Genomic DNA, 15,666 nt, shown 5'->3' with positions numbered 1-15,666 from the left:
CAGACAGAGGAGAAGAACAAGGCATTCCTCTGCACCTCCTCCTTTCTTCAGACAGGACAGTCAGTGAAGTAGTCAGCCCCTCTCATCAGGGCTGGTCTGAACAGGGCATCAGTGAAGTAGTCAGCCACTCTCATCAGGTCTGGTCTGAACAGGGCCTTGATACCACTGAGAACAATGTTGTCATCCTCCCTAGCAATGCTGTTTCGTCTCTCTACAATCATGTCTGGGACAGTCCTGGGGAACCCAACTCAGCTGGACCACTGGTCTGTACTGGGCTGCCAGCTGGAGAACCCAACTCAGCTGGACCACTGGTCTGTACTGGGCTGCCAGCTGGAGAACCCAACTCAGCTGGACCACTGGTCTGTACTGGGGTGCCAGCTGGAGAACCCAACTCACCTGGACCACTGGTCTGTACTGGGCTGCCAGCTGGAGAACCCAACTCAGCTGGAACACTGGTCTGTACTGGACTGCCAGCTGGAGAACCCAACTCAGCTGGACCACTGGTCTGTACTGGGCTGCCAGCTGGAGAACCCAACTCAGCTGGAATACTGGTCTGTACTGGGCTGCCAGCTGGAGAATCCAACTCACCTGCAGTCAACCACAGCCTCACAGCAGGTAGGAACACCTCTTATTCATTAGTATGTTCTAATGTAACACTGATTCCTGGTCAAGTCTAATATTAATTTTGTAAATGTAATATTATTGTCAATACTATTGTGAACTGTGAAGACATTTCTGAAATCTTTGTTTGTGCCACAAGGTGTCAGTAAGATATCGTGGTTCCTTTCAGATCCTCTCTAGATGTTATCACATGTTCTCAGATGGGCATTTCCATGTAAAAGGTCCCATCAGAATCAACAAAACACAACCATGTTAAAGTAAAGACCCCTGCCAATTCATATAAAACCTTTTTAGTTTTGGATAAATGTTTTACCTTCTGTAAGTTTAAGAAAATTTGCTGTGTTCCTTGTCATTCCATTACCAAAAAACCCCATATCTTTAAGATATTGTCTCGTTGCTCTCCCTCATGAGGTGGGAGGATAATGAACATTTACAGAAGGTGCAGGCAATGGTAGACCTACCAATTAGTTAAAGTGATTTTACTGATATACATTTTGTTTATGAATTATTAATTGATTAAAACTCGTAATTCCATTATCTAATTGGTAACAGAGTTACCAAAAAATCTGCAACAGAATCACTGCAACTGAATTGGCTACAAAAGGAAATCACAGTATTCACAAACCACAGTTGGGTCTCCTGCTACTGTCCTCTCTTCCACTGACATACTGTTACTGTCCTCTCTTCCACTGACTGTTATGTTCAGCTCATAGTTTCTCCTGCTACTGTCCTCTCTTCCACTGACTGTTATGTTCAGCTCATAGTTTCTCCTGCTTACTGTCCTCTCTTCCACTGACATACTGTTACTGTCCTCTCTTCCACTGACATACTGTTACTGTCCTCTCTTCCACTGACTGTTATGTTCAGCTCATAGTTTCTCCTGCTTACTGTCCTCTCTTCCACTGACATACTGTTACTGTCCTCTCTTCCACTAACATACTGTTACTGTCCTCTCTTCCACTAACATACTGTTACTGTCCTCTCTTCCACTAACATACTGTTACTGTCCTCTCTTCCACTGACTGTTATGTTCAGCTCATAGTGTCTCCTGTTACTGTCCTCTCTTCCACTGACATACTGTTACTGTCCTCTCTTCCACTGACTGTTATGTTCAGCTCATAGTGTCTCCTGTTACTGTCCTCTCTTCCACTGACATACTGTTACTGTCCTCTCTTCCACTGACTGTTATGTTCAGCTCATAGTGTCTCCTGTTACTGTCCTCTCTTCCACTGACTGTTATGTTCAGCTCATAGTGTCTCCTGTTACTGTCCTCTCTTCCACTGACATACTGTTACTGTCCTCTCTTCCACTGACTGTTATGTTCAGCTCATAGTGTCTCCTGTTACTGTCCTCTCTTCCACTGACATACTGTTACTGTCCTCTCTTCCACTGACTGTTATGTTCAGCTCATAGTGTCTCCTGTTATGTTCAGTTCACAGTGTCTCCTGTTACTGTCATCTCTTCCACTGACTGTTATGTTCAGCTCATAGTGTCTCCTGTTACTGTCCTCCCTTCCACTGTCTGTTATGTTCAGCTCATAGTGTCTCCTGCTACTGTCCTCTCTTCCACTGACTGTTATGTTCAGCTCATAGTGTCTCCTGCTACTGTCCTCTCTTCCACTGACTTATGTTCAGCTCATAGTGTCTCCTGTTACTGTCCTCCCTTCCACCCACTGTTATGTTTAGCTCATAGTGTCTCCTGTTACTGTCCTCTCTTCCACTGACTGTTATGTTCAGCTCATAGTGTCTCCTGCTACTGTCCTCTCTTCCACTGACTGTTATGTTCAGCTCATAGTGTCTCCTGTTACTGTCCTCTCTTCCACTGACTGTTATGTTCAGCTCATAGTGTCTCCTGTTACTGTCCTCTCTTCCACTGACTGTTATGTTCAGCTCATAGTGTCTCCTGTTATGTTCAGCTCATAGTGTCTCCTGTTACTGTCCTCTCTTCCACTGACTGTTATGTTCAGCTCATAGCTGTTTTGCGGCAAGCTCATATTTTCAAATTAGTTTTGTGGCAAACAATTCTGGTGGTGAACATTCTGTTTGCTGCAAACTCAGCATGAACATGCAAATTAGATCAGGTTTTTGGTTGTGTGTTAAACAACATTGAATTGTATCTATAAACCAAATCACATAACTTTAAATGAAATGCCTTCACAGAGAAAGAAACTAAACAACTTCTCACTTAAAACTGCAACCTGGCCAAGATAAAGCAAAGCAGTGTGGCACAAACAACAACACAGAGTTACACATGGAATAAACAAACATACCGTCAATAACAATATCTAAAAATGTATATACAGTGTGTGCAAATGGCGTGAGGAGGTAAGGCGAGAGCATACAGGTCGCAGTGGTGGGTGGTATGTGGGGCTTTGGTGACTAAACGGATGGCACTGTGATAGACTGCATTCAGTTTGCTGAGTAGAGTATTGAGGGCTATTTTGTAAATGACATCGCCAAAGCCAACGATCGGCAGGATAGTGAGTTTTACGAGGGTATGTTTGGCAGCGTGAGTGAAGGAGGCTTTGTTGCGAAATAGGAAGCCGATTCTAGATTTAATTTTGGATTGGAGATGCTGAATATGAGTCTGGAAGGAGAGTTTACAGTCTAACCAGACACCTAGGTATTTGTCCACATATTCTAAGTCAGAACCGTCCAGAGCAGTGATGCTAGTCGGGCAGCGGGTGCGGGCAGCGATCGGTTGAAGAGCATGCATTTGGCTTTACTAGCATTTAAGAGCAGTTGGAGGCCACGGAAGGAGTGGTGTTTGGCATTGAAGCTAGTTTGGAGGTTTGCTAACACAGTGTCCAAAGAAGGGCCAGAAGTATACAGAATGGTTATGTCTGTGTAGAGGTGGATCAAGGAATCACCCGCAGCAGGAGCGACATCATTGATGTATACAGAGAAAAGAGTCGGCCTGAGAATTGAACCCTGCGGCACCCCCATAGAGACTGCCAGAGGTTCAGACAACAGGCCCTCCGATTTGACACACTGAACTCTATCTGAGAAGCAGTTGGTGAACCAGGCGAGGCAGTCATTTGAGAAACCAAGGCTGTTGAGTCTGCCGATAAGAATGTGGTGATTGACAGAGTCGAAAGCCTTGACCAGGATTGCACAGCGGAGAAAGTACGGTGGGATTCGAAATAATCAGTGACTGGTTTGTTAACTTGGCTTTCAAAGACTTTAGAAAGGCAGGGCAGAATGGATATAGGTCTATAACAGTTTGGGTCTAGAGTGTCACCCTCTTTAGGAATCACGGACGATATGAAAGAGAGGTTGAACAGGCTGGTAATAGGGGTTGCAACAATGGCGGCGGATAGTTTTAGAAAGAGAGGGTCCAGCTTGTCTAGCCCAGCTGATTTGTACGGGTCCAGGTTTTGCAGCTCTTTCAGAACATCAGCTATCTGGATTTAGATGAAGGCGAAGCTGGCGAGGCTTGGGCATGTAGCTTTAGGGGGTGCGGAGCTGTTGGTCGGGGTTGGGGTAGCCAGGAGGAAAGCATGGCCAGCCGTAGAGAAATGCTTGTTGAAATTCTTGATTATTGTGGATTTATCGGTGGTGACCGTGTTTCCTAGCCTCAGTGCAGTGGGCAGCTGGTAGGAGGTGCTCTTATTCTCCATGGGCTTTACAGGTTAGGTCCTACTAGTGGAGATACTAGTCCTACTATTGTCCCAGCACTTTTAGGAGTTTGTGGAGATATGGAAGTCCTTCGTCCAAAGCTTGTTTATTTTGTATTTGTTATGGATCCCCATTAGTTCCTGCCAAAGCAGCAGCTACTCTTCCTGGGGTTTATTATGGATCCCCATTAGTTCCTGCCAAAGCAGCAGCTACTCTTCCTGGGGTTTATTATGGAACCCCATTAGTTCCTGCCAAAGCAGCAGCTACTTTTCCTGGGGTCCAGCAAAACTAAGGCCGTTTATACAATTTTAACAACATTACAATACCTGCAGACTGTGTTCCCTCAGACCCCTTCTCCACTACCACATATGTACAATTCAAAATCCATGTGTACGTGTGTGTGTGTTTGTTCGTGTGTCTCTTCAAAGTCCCCCCTGTTCCATAAGGTGTATTTTTATCTGTTTTTTAAATCTGAATCTACTGCTGCATCAGTTACCTGACGTGGAATAGAGTTCCATGTAGTCATGACTCTATGTAGTACTGTGCGCCTCCCATAGTCTGTTCTGGACTTGGGACTGTGAAGAGACCTCTGGTGGCATGTCTTGTGGGGTATGAATGGGTGTCTGAGCTGTGTGCCAGTAGTTTAAACAGATAGCTCGGTGCATTCAACATGTCAATACCTCTCATAAACACAAGCAGGGAGGAAGTCAATCTCTCTTCCACTTTGAGCCAGGAGAGATTTACATGCATATTAATAATATTAGCTCACAGTGTACATCCAAGGTCCAGCTGTGCTGCCCTGACCTGAAGGTGTGTGCTTTCCAATCTGCCTCACGATGACTCTCTGTTCCAGCTGCTCTCTGCAGCGCTGGACTCCGTCCCTCTCACGCCCATACATCACCACGGCAACAATGCTCATCACCGGTGTGCAGAACATCAAATCAAATTGTATTTGTCACATGCGCAGAATACAAAAGGCGCAGACCAAAGCCAAAATGCTTACTTACAAGCCCTTAACCAACAATGCTTTAAGAAGTATTAAGAAAAAAATAAGTGTTAAATAAAAAATACAAAATAAAAGTAACAAATAATTAAGCAGCAGCAGTAAAATAACAATAGCGATGCTATGTACAGGGGGTACCAGTATAGAGTCAATGTGCAGGGGCACCGGTTAGTGGAGGTAATTAAGGTAATATGTAAGTAGAGTTAAAGTGACTATGTATAGATAATAAACAGAGAGTTGCAGCAACGTAAAAGAGCGGTCTGTGTACCCATTTGATTAGCTGTTCAGTAGTCTTATGTCTTGGTGGTAGAAGTTGTCTTGGTGGTAGAAGTTGTTAAGAAACCTTTTGGACCTAGACTTGGCGCTCCGGTACCGCTTGCTGTGTGGTAGCAGAGAGAACAGTCTATGACTGGGGTGGCTGGGCCTTCCACTGACACTGCCTGGTATAGAGGTCCTGGATGGCAGGCAGCTTAGCCCCAGTGATGTACTGGGCCATACGCACTACTGTCTGTAGTGCCTTGCGGTCAGAGGCCGAGCAATTGCCATACCAGGCAGTGATGCTCTCGATGTTGCAGCTGTTTAAACAGGTCAACATAGACAAGGCTGCGGGGGCCAGACTGATTACAAGGATGTGTGCTCTGGGCATGTGCTGACCAACTGGCAGGTGTCTTCACTGACATTTTCAACATGTCCCTGATTGAGTCTGTAATACCAACATGTTTCAAGCAGACCACCATAGTCCCTGTGCCCAAGAACACAAAGGCAACCTGCCTAAATGACTACCGACCCGTAGTACTCACGTCCGTAGCCATGAAGTGCTTTGAAAGGTTGGTCATGGCTCACATCAACACTATTATCCCAGAAACCCTAAACCCACTCCAATTTGCATACCGCCCTAACAGATCCACAGATGATGCAATCTCTATTACACTCCACACTTTCCCACCTGGACAAAAGGAACACTTATGTGAGAATGCTATTCATTGACTACAGCTCAGAGTTCAACAACATAGTACCCTCAAAACTCATCACTAAGCTAAGGATCCTGGGACTAAATACCTCCCTCTGCAACTGGATCCTGGACTTCCTGACGGGCCACCCCCAGGTGGTGAGGGTAGGTAACAACACATCTGCCTCGCTGATCCTCAACACTGGAGCTCCACCGGGTTACGTGCTGCTGGCCAGGCACGACTCCAACACCATCCTTAAGTTTGCAGATGACACAACAGTGGTAGGCCTGATCACCGACAACGACGAGACAGCCTATAGGGAGGAGTTCAGAGACCTGGCCGAGTGGTGTCAGAATACCATCCTGTCCCTCAACGTAACCAAGACTAAGGAGATGATTGTGGGCTACAGGAAAAGGAGGACCGAGCACGCCCCCATTCTCATCGACGGGGCTGTAGTGGAGCAGGTTGAGAGCTTCAAGTTCCTTGGTGTCCACATCAACAGCAAACTAGAATGGTCCAAACACACCTAGACAGTTAAGGAGAGGGCACGACAAAGCCTATTCCCCCTCAGGAAACTGAAAAGATTTGGCATGGGTCCTGAGATCCTCAAAAGGTTTAAAGGTCATACTCAAGTCGGCTATGGAGAGTGTGATCACACAGTCGTCCTGATGCTCTCATGCATGCCTCAGTATTGTTAGCCTCGAAGCTAGCATAGAAGTGATTTAGCTCATCTGGTAGGCTCGTGTCACTGGGCAGCTCGCAGGCTGTGCTTCCCTTTGTAGTCTGTAATAGTTTGCAAGCCCTGCCACATAAGACGAGCATTGGAGCCGGTGTAGTATGATTCAATCTTAGCCCTGTATTGACGCTTTGCCTGTTTGATGGTTCATCGCAGGGCATAGCAGGATTTCTAGTAAGCTTCCGGGTTAGTGTCCCGCTCCTTGAAAGAGGCAGCTCTACCCTTTAGCTCAGTGCGAATGTTGCCTGTAATCCATGGCTTCTGGTTGGGGTATGTACATACAGTCACTGTGGGGACGACATCCTTGATGCACTTATTGATAAAGCCAGTGACTGATGTGGTGTACTCCTCAATGCCATCGGAAGAATCCCGGAACATGTTCCAGTCTGTGATAGCAAAACAGTCCTGTAGTTTAGCATCTGTTTCATCTGAACGCTTTTTTATATATCGAGTCACTGGTACTTCCTGCTTTAGTTTTTGCTTGTAAGCAGGAATCAGTGTATATGTGTATATGTTAGTCTGTATATATGTTAGTCTGTGTATATGTTAAGTCTGTGTATATGTTAGTCTGTGTATATATTAGTCTGTGTGTCTGTATATATGTTAGTCTGTTTTATTTTAATTTTTAATTTTACCTTTATTTAAAAAACAAGGCAAGTCAGTTAAGAAGTCAGTTAAGAACAAATTCTTATTTTCAATGACGGCCTAGGAACAGTGGGTTAACTGCCTGTTCAGCGGCAGAACGACAGATTAGTACCTTGTCAGCTCGGGGGTTTGAACTTGCAACCTTCCGGTTCTTAGTCCAACTCTCTAACCACTAGGCTACCCTGCCGCCCCTGTGTATATGTTAGTGTGTGTGTCTGTGTATATGTTAGTCTGTGTATATGTTAGTCTGTGTATATGTTAGTCTGTGTATATCTTAGTCTGTGTATATGTTAGTGTGTGTGTCTGTGTTTATGTTAGTCTGTGTATATGTTAGTCTGTGTATATGTTAGTCTGTGTATATGTTAGTCTGTGTATATGTTAGTCTGTGTATATGGTAGTCTGTGTGTCTGTGTATATGTTAGTCTGTATATGTTAGTCTGTGTGTCTGTGTATATGTTAGTCTGTATATGTTAGTCTGTGTGTCTATGTATATGTTAGTCTGTATATGTTAGTCTGTGTGTCTGTGTATATGTTAGTCTGTATATGTTAGTCTGTGTGTCTGTATATATGTTAGTCTGTGTGTCTGTGTATATGTTAGTCTGTATATGTTAGTCTGTGTGTCTGTGTATATGTTAGTCTGTGTGTCTGTGTGTATGTTAGTGTGTGTGTCTGTATATATGTTAGTCTGTGTATATGTTAGTGTGTGTGTCTGCATATATGTTAGTCTGTATATGTTAGTGTGTGTGTCCGTATATATGTTAGTGTGTGTGTCTGTGTATATGTTAGTGTGTGTGTCTGTGTATATGTTAGTGTGTGTGTCTGTATATATGTTAGTCTGTATATGTTAGTGTGTGTGTCCGTATATATGTTAGTGTGTGTGTCTGTGTATATGTTAGTGTGTGTGTCTGTGTATATGTTAGTGTGTGTGTCTGTATATATGTTAGTGTGTGTGTCTGTGTATATGTTAGTGTGTGTGTCTGTGTATATGTTAGTGTGTGTGTCTGTGTATATGTTAGTGTGTGTGTCTGTGTATATGTTAGTCTGTATATGTTAGTGTGTGTGCCTGTGTATATGTTAGTGTGTGTGTCTGTGTATATGTTAGTGTGTGTGTCTGTGTATATGTTAGTCTGTATATGTTAGTGTGTGTGCCTGTGTATATGTTAGTCTGTATATGTTAGTGTGTGTGTTTGTGTATATGTTAGTTTGTGTGTCTGTATATATGTTAGTCTGTATATGTTAGTGTGTGTGCCTGTGTATATGTTAGTGTGTATATGTTAGTGTGTGTGTGTCTGTGTATATGTTAGTGTGTGTGTCTGTATATATGTTAGTCTGTATATGTTAGTGTGTGTGTCTGTGTATATGTTAGTCTGTGTGTCCGTATATATGTTAGTGTGTGTGTCTGTAGCTGTCTACTGCTGTCTGTAGCAGTCTGTAGCAGTCTGTAGCTGTCTGCAGCTGTCTGTAGCAGTCTGTAGCAGTCTGTAGCAGTCTGTAGCTGTCTGTAGCAGTCTAGCTGTCTACTGCTGTCTACTGCTGTCTGCAGCAGTCTGTAGCAGTCTAGCTGTCTGCAGCAGCCTGTAGCAGTCTAGCTGTCTGCAGCAGTCTGTAGCAGTCTAGCTGTCTGCAGCAGTCTGTAGCTGTCTGTAGCTGTCTACTGCTGTCTGCAGAAGTCTGTAGCTGTCTACTGCTGTCTGTAGCTGTCTACTGCTGTCTGTAGCAGTCTACTGCTGTATGTAGCAGTCTGTAGCTGTCTACTGCTGTCTGTAGCAGTCTGTAGCAGTCTGTAGCAGTCTGTAGCTGTCTGCAGCAGTCTGTAGCAGTCTGCAGCAGTCTGTAGCTGTCTGTAGCAGTCTGTAGCAATCTGTAGCTGTCTGTAGCAGTCTGTAGCAGTCTGTACCAGTCTGTAGCTGTCTGCAGCTCTCTGTAGCTGTCTGTAGCTGTCTGTAGCAGTCTGTACCAGTCTGTAGCTGTCTGCAGCTCTCTGTAGCTGTCTGTAGCTGTCTGTAGCAGTCTGTAGCTGTCTGTAGCAGTCTGTAGCAGTCTGTAGCTGTCTGTAGCAGTCTGTAGCAGTCTGTACCAGTCTGTAGCTGTCTGCAGCTCTCTGTAGCTGTCTGTAGCTGTCTGTAGCAGTCTGTAGCAGTCTGTAGCTGTCTACTGCTCTCTGTAGCAGTCTGTAGCTGTCTGTAGCAGTCTGCAGCTGTCTGTAGCAGTCTGTAGCTGTCCGCAGCTGTCTGTACCAGTCTGTAGCTGTCTACTGCTGTCTGTAGCAGTCTGTAGCTGTCTGCAGCTGTCTGTAGCAGTCTGCAGCTCTCTGTAGCAGTCTGTAGCTGTCTGTAGCTGTCTGTAGCAGTCTGCAGCAGTCTGTAGTTGTCTGCAGCTGTCTGTAGCTGTCTACTGCTGTCTGTAGTAGTCTGTAGCGGTCTGTAGCTGTCTACTGCTGTCTGTAGCTGTCTGTAGCAGTCTAGCTGTCTGCAGCAGTCTGTAGCTGTCTACTGCTGTCTGCAGCAGTCTAGCTGTCTACTGCTGTCTGTAGCAGTCTGTAGCTGTCTACTGCTGTCTGAAGCAGTCTAGCTGTCTGCAACTGTCTGCAGCTGTCTACTGCAGTCTGTAGCCGTCTGTAGCAGTCTGTAGCAGTCTAGCTGTCTGCAACTGTCTGTAGCAGTCTGTAGCTGTATACTGCTGTCTGTAGCAGTCTGTAGCAGTCTGTAGCTGTCTACTGCAGTCTGTAGCTGTCTGTAGGAGTCTGTAGCTGTCTGTAGCTGTCTGTAGCAGTCTGTAGCAGTCTAGCTGTCTGTAGCTGTCTGTAGGAGTCTGTAGCTGTCTGTTGCTGTCTGTAGCAGTCTGTAGCTGTCTGTAGCTGTCTGTAGCAGTCTGTAGCAGTCTAGCTGTCTGCAACTGTCTGTATCTGTCTGTAGCTGTCTGTAGTAGTCTGTAGCAGTCTGTAGCTGTCTACTGCTGTCTGTGGCAGTCTGTAGCTGTCTGTAGTAGTCTGTAGCTATCTACTGCTGTCTGCAGCTGTCTACTGCAGTCTGTAGCAGTCTAGCTTTCTGCAGCTGTCTGTAGCAGTCTGTAGCTGTCTGTAGCAGTCTGTTGCTGTCTACTGCTGTCTGAAGCAGTCTAGCTGTCTGCAACTGTCTGCAGCTGTCTACTGCAGTCTGTAGCTGTCTGTAGCAGTCTGTAGCAGTCTAGCTGTCTGCAACTGTCTGTAGCAGTCTGTAGCTGTCTACTGCTGTCTGTAGCAGTCTGTAGCAGTCTGTAGCTGTCTACTGCAGTCTGTAGCTGTCTACTGCAGTCTGTAGCTGTCTGTAGCAGGCTGTAGCTGTCTGTAGCTGTCTGTAGCAGTCTGTAGCAGTCTAGCTGTCTGCAACTGTCTGTAGCAGTCTGTAGCTGTCTACTGCTGTCTGTAGCAGTCTGTAGCAGTCTGTAGCTGTCTACTGCAGTCTGTAGCTGTCTACTGCAGTCTGTAGCTGTCTGTAGCAGTCTGTAGCTGTCTGTAGTTGTCTGTAGCAGTCTGTAGCAGTCTAGCTGTCTGCAACTGTCTGTAGCTGTCTGTAGCTGTCTACTGCTGTCTGTAGTAGTCTGTAGCAGTCTGTAGCTGTCTACTGCTGTCTGTAGCAGTCTGTAGCTGTCTGTAGTAGTCTGTAGCTATCTACTGCTGTCTGCAGCTGTCTACTGCAGTCTGTAGCAGTCTGTAGCTTTCTGTAGCTGTCTGTAGCTGTCTACAGCAGTCTGTAGCAGTCTACAGCTGTCTGTAGCAATCTGTAGCATTCTGTAGCAGTCTACAGCAGTCTAAATCAAATCAAATCAAATCAAATGTATTTATATAGCCCTTCGTACATCAGCTGATATCTCTGATATCTGTTGCTGTCTACTGCTGTCTGAAGCAGTCTAGCTGTCTGCAACTGTCTGCAGCTGTCTACTGCAGTCTGTAGCTGTCTGTAGCAGTCTGTAGCAGTCTAGCTGTCTGCAACTGTCTGTAGCAGTCTGTAGCTGTCTACTGCTGTCTGTAGCAGTCTGTAGCAGTCTGTAGCTGTCTACTGCAGTCTGTAGCTGTCTACTGCAGTCTGTAGCTGTCTGTAGCAGGCTGTAGCTGTCTGTAGCTGTCTGTAGCAGTCTGTAGCAGTCTAGCTGTCTGCAACTGTCTGTAGCAGTCTGTAGCTGTCTACTGCTGTCTGTAGCAGTCTGTAGCAGTCTGTAGCTGTCTACTGCAGTCTGTAGCTGTCTACTGCAGTCTGTAGCTGTCTGTAGCAGTCTGTAGCTGTCTGTAGTTGTCTGTAGCAGTCTGTAGCAGTCTAGCTGTCTGCAACTGTCTGTAGCTGTCTGTAGCTGTCTACTGCTGTCTGTAGTAGTCTGTAGCAGTCTGTAGCTGTCTACTGCTGTCTGTAGCAGTCTGTAGCTGTCTGTAGTAGTCTGTAGCTATCTACTGCTGTCTGCAGCTGTCTACTGCAGTCTGTAGCAGTCTGTAGCTTTCTGTAGCTGTCTGTAGCTGTCTACAGCAGTCTGTAGCAGTCTACAGCTGTCTGTAGCAATCTGTAGCATTCTGTAGCAGTCTACAGCAGTCTAAATCAAATCAAATCAAATCAAATGTATTTATATAGCCCTTCGTACATCAGCTGATATCTCAAAGTGCTGTACAGAAACCCAGCCTAAAACCCCAAACAGCAAGCAATGCAGGTGTAGAAGCACGGTGGCTAGGAAAAACTCCCTAGAAAGGCCAAAACCTAGGAAGAAACCTAGAGAGGAACCAGGCTATGTGGGGTGGCCAGTCCTCTTCTGGCTGTGCCGGGTGGAGATTATAACAGAACATAGCCAGGATGTTCAAATGTTCATAAATGACCAGCATGGTCGTATAATAATAAGGCAGAACAGTTGAAACTGGAGCAGTCTCTCTGTAGCAGTCTGTAGCTGTCTGTAGCTGTCTGTAGCAGTCTGTAGCTGTCTGCTGCTGTCTACTACTGTCTGCAGCTGTCTGTTGCAGTCTGTAGCTGTCTACTTCTGTCTGTAGCTGTCTGCAGCAGTCTGTAGCTGTCTACTGCTGTCTGTAGCAGTCTGCAGCAGTCTGTAGCTGTCTGTAGCAGTCTGTAGCAGTATGTAGCAGTCTACAGCAGTCTACAGCAGTATGTAGCAGTCTACAGCAGTCTGTAGCAGTCTGTAGCAGTCTACAGCAGTCTGTAGCAGTATGTAGCTCTCTGTAGCATTCTGTAGCAGTCTACAGCAGTATGTAGCAGTCTGCAGCAGTATGTAGCAGTCTGCAGCAGTCTGTAGCTGTCTACTGCTGTCTGTAGCAGTCTGTAGCTGTCTGCAGCTGTCTCTAGCTGTCTACTGCTGTCTGTAGCAGTCTGTAGCAGTCTAGCTGTCTGCAGCTGTCTGTAGCAGTCTAGCTGTCTACTGCTGTCTGCAGCTGTCTGTAGCAGTCTAGCTTTCTGCAGCTGTCTGTAGCAGTCTGTAGCTGTCTGTAGCAGTCTGTAGCTATCTACTGCTGTCTGTAGCAGTCTGTAGCTGTCTACTGGTGTCTGAAGCAGTCTAGCTGTCTGCAACTGTCTGCAGCTGTCTACTGCAGTCTGTAGCTGTCTGTAGCAGTCTGTAGCAGTCTAGCTGTCTGCAACTGTCTGTAGCAGTCTGTAGCAGTCTACTGCAGTCTGTAGCTGTCTGTAGCAGTCTGTAGCAGTCTGCAGCAGTCTGTAGCTGTCTGTAGCAGTCTGTAGCAATCTGTAGCTGTCTGTAGCAGTCTGTAGCAGTCTAGCTTTCTGCAGCTGTCTGTAGCAGTCTGTAGCTGTCTGTAGCAGTCTGTAGCTATCTACTGCTGTCTGTAGCAGTCTGTAGCTGTCTACTGGTGTCTGAAGCAGTCTAGCTGTCTGCAACTGTCTGCAGCTGTCTACTGCAGTCTGTAGCTGTCTGTAGCAGTCTGTAGCAGTCTAGCTGTCTGCAACTGTCTGTAGCAGTCTGTAGCAGTCTACTGCTGTCTGTAGCAGTCTGTAGCAGTCTGTAGCAGTCTAGCTGTCTGCAACTGTCTGTAGCTGTCTGTAGCTGTCTGCAGCTGTCTGTAGTAGTCTGTAGCAGTCTGTAGCTGTCTACTGCTGTCTGTAGCAGTCTGTAGCTGTCTGTAGCAGTCTGAAGCAGTCGAGCTGTCTGCAACTGTCTGCAGCTGTCTACTGCAGTCTGTAGCTGTCTGTAGCAATATGTAGCTGTCTGTAGCTGTCTGTAGCAGTCTGAAGCAGTCGAGCTGTCTGCAACTGTCTGCAGCTGTCTACTGCAGTCTGTAGCTGTCTGTAGCAGTCTGTAGCAGTCTAGCTGTCTGCAACTGTCTGTAGCAGTCTGTAGCTGTCTACTGCTGTCTGTAGCAGTCTGTAGCAGTCTGTAGCTGTCTACTGCAGTCTGTAGCTGTCTGTAGCAGTCTGTAGCTGTCTGTAGCAGTCTGTAGCAGTCTAGCTGTCTGCAACTGTCTGTAGCAGTCTGTAGCTGTCTACTGCTGTCTGTAGCAGTCTGTAGCAGTCTGTAGCTGTCTACTGCAGTCTGTAGCTGTCTACTGCAGTCTGTAGCTGTCTGTAGCAGTCTGTAGCTGTCTGTAGCTGTCTGTAGCAGTCTGTAGCAGTCTAGCTGTCTGCAACTGTCTGTAGCTGTCTGTAGCTGTCTACTGCTGTCTGTAGTAGTCTGTAGCAGTCTGTAGCTGTCTACTGCTGTCTGTAGCAGTCTGTAGCTGTCTGTAGTAGTCTGTTGCTATCTACTGCTGTCTGCAGCTGTCTACTGCAGTCTGTAGCAGTCTGTAGCTTTCTGTAGCTGTCTGTAGCTGTCTACAGCAGTCTGTAGCAGTCTACAGCTGTCTGTAGCAATCTGTAGCATTCTGTAGCAGTCTACAGCAGTCTAAATCAAATCAAATCAAATGTATTTATATAGCCCTTCGTACATCAGCTGATATCTCAAAGTGCTGTACAGAAACCCAGCCTAAAACCCCAAACAGCAAGCAATGCAGGTGTAGAAGCACGGTGGCTAGGAAAAACTCCCTAGAAAGGCCAAAACCTAGGAAGAAACCTAGAGAGGAACCAGGCTATGTGGGGTGGCCAGTCCTCTTCTGGCTGTGCCGGGTGGAGATTATAACAGAACATGGCCAAGATGTTCAAATGTTCATAAATGACCAGCATTGTCGAATAATAATAAGGCAGAACAGTTGAAACTGGAGCAGTCTCTCTGTAGCAGTCTGTAGCTGTCTGTAGCTGTCTGTAGCAGTCTGTAGCTGTCTACTGCTGTCTACTACTGTCTGCAGCTGTCTGTTGCAGTCTGTAGCTGTCTACTTCTGTCTGTAGCTGTCTACAGCAGTCTGTAGCTGTCTACTGCTGTCTGTAGCAGTCTGTAGCAGTCTGTAGCTGTCTGTAGCAGTCTGTAGCAGTCTGTAGCAGTATGTAGCAGTCTACAGCAGTCAACAGCAGTATGTAGCAGTCTACAGCAGTCTGTAGCAGTCTGTAGCAGTCTACAGCAGTCTACAGCAGTCTGTAGCAGTCTGTAGCTCTCTGTAGCATTCTGTAGCAGTCTACAGCAGTATGTAGCAGTCTGCAGCAGTATGTAGCAGTCTGCAGCAGTCTGTAGCTGTCTACTGCTGTCTGTAGCAGTCTGTAGCAGTCTGTAGCTGTCTGCAGCTGTCTGCAGCTGTCTGTAGCAGTCTGCAGCAGTCTGTAGCTGTCTGCAGCTGTCTCTAGCTGTCTACTGCTGTCTGTAGCAGTCTGTAGCAGTCTGTAGCTGTCTACTGCTGTCTGTAGCTGTCTGTAGCAGTCTAGCTGTCTGCAGCTTTCTGCAGCTGTCTGTAGCAGTCTAGCTGTCTACTGCTATCTGCAGCTGTCTGTAGCAGTCTAGCTTTCTGCAGCTGTCTGTAGCAGTCTGTAGCTGTCTGTAGCAGTCTGTAGCTATCTACTGCTGTCTGTAGCAGTCTGTAGCTGTCTACTGCTGTCTGAAGCAGCCTAGCTGTCTGCAACTGTCTGCAGCTGTCTACTGCAGTCTGTAGCTGTCTGTAGCAGTCTGTAGCTGTCTACTGCTGTCTGTAGCAGTCTGTAGCAGTCTGTACCAGTCTGTAGCTGTCTGTAGCAGTCTGTAGCTGTCTACTGC

At 46.3% G+C, this 15,666-nt stretch overlaps 1 protein-coding gene across 1 annotated transcript in view; it reads left to right on the top strand.

The window, feature by feature from the left end:
* Positions 1 to 219: 219 nt before the first annotated feature.
* The window catches only part of LOC121840602 (proteoglycan 4-like), a 35,017-nt gene continuing 19,570 nt past the window's right edge, over positions 220 to 15,666 (top strand). The window contains exon 1 of the mRNA XM_042304885.1: positions 220 to 615. Within this exon, the coding sequence (XP_042160819.1) occupies positions 220 to 615 (396 nt within the window). The remainder of the gene's footprint in view (positions 616 to 15,666) is intronic.

The sequence above is a fragment of the Oncorhynchus tshawytscha genome, linkage group LG02, assembly GCF_018296145.1.
Source record: "Oncorhynchus tshawytscha isolate Ot180627B linkage group LG02, Otsh_v2.0, whole genome shotgun sequence".
Taxonomy (NCBI): Eukaryota; Metazoa; Chordata; class Actinopteri; order Salmoniformes; family Salmonidae; genus Oncorhynchus; species Oncorhynchus tshawytscha.
The sequence above is the reverse complement of the archived record's forward strand: the minus strand, read 5'-3'. Positions and strand labels throughout refer to the sequence as shown.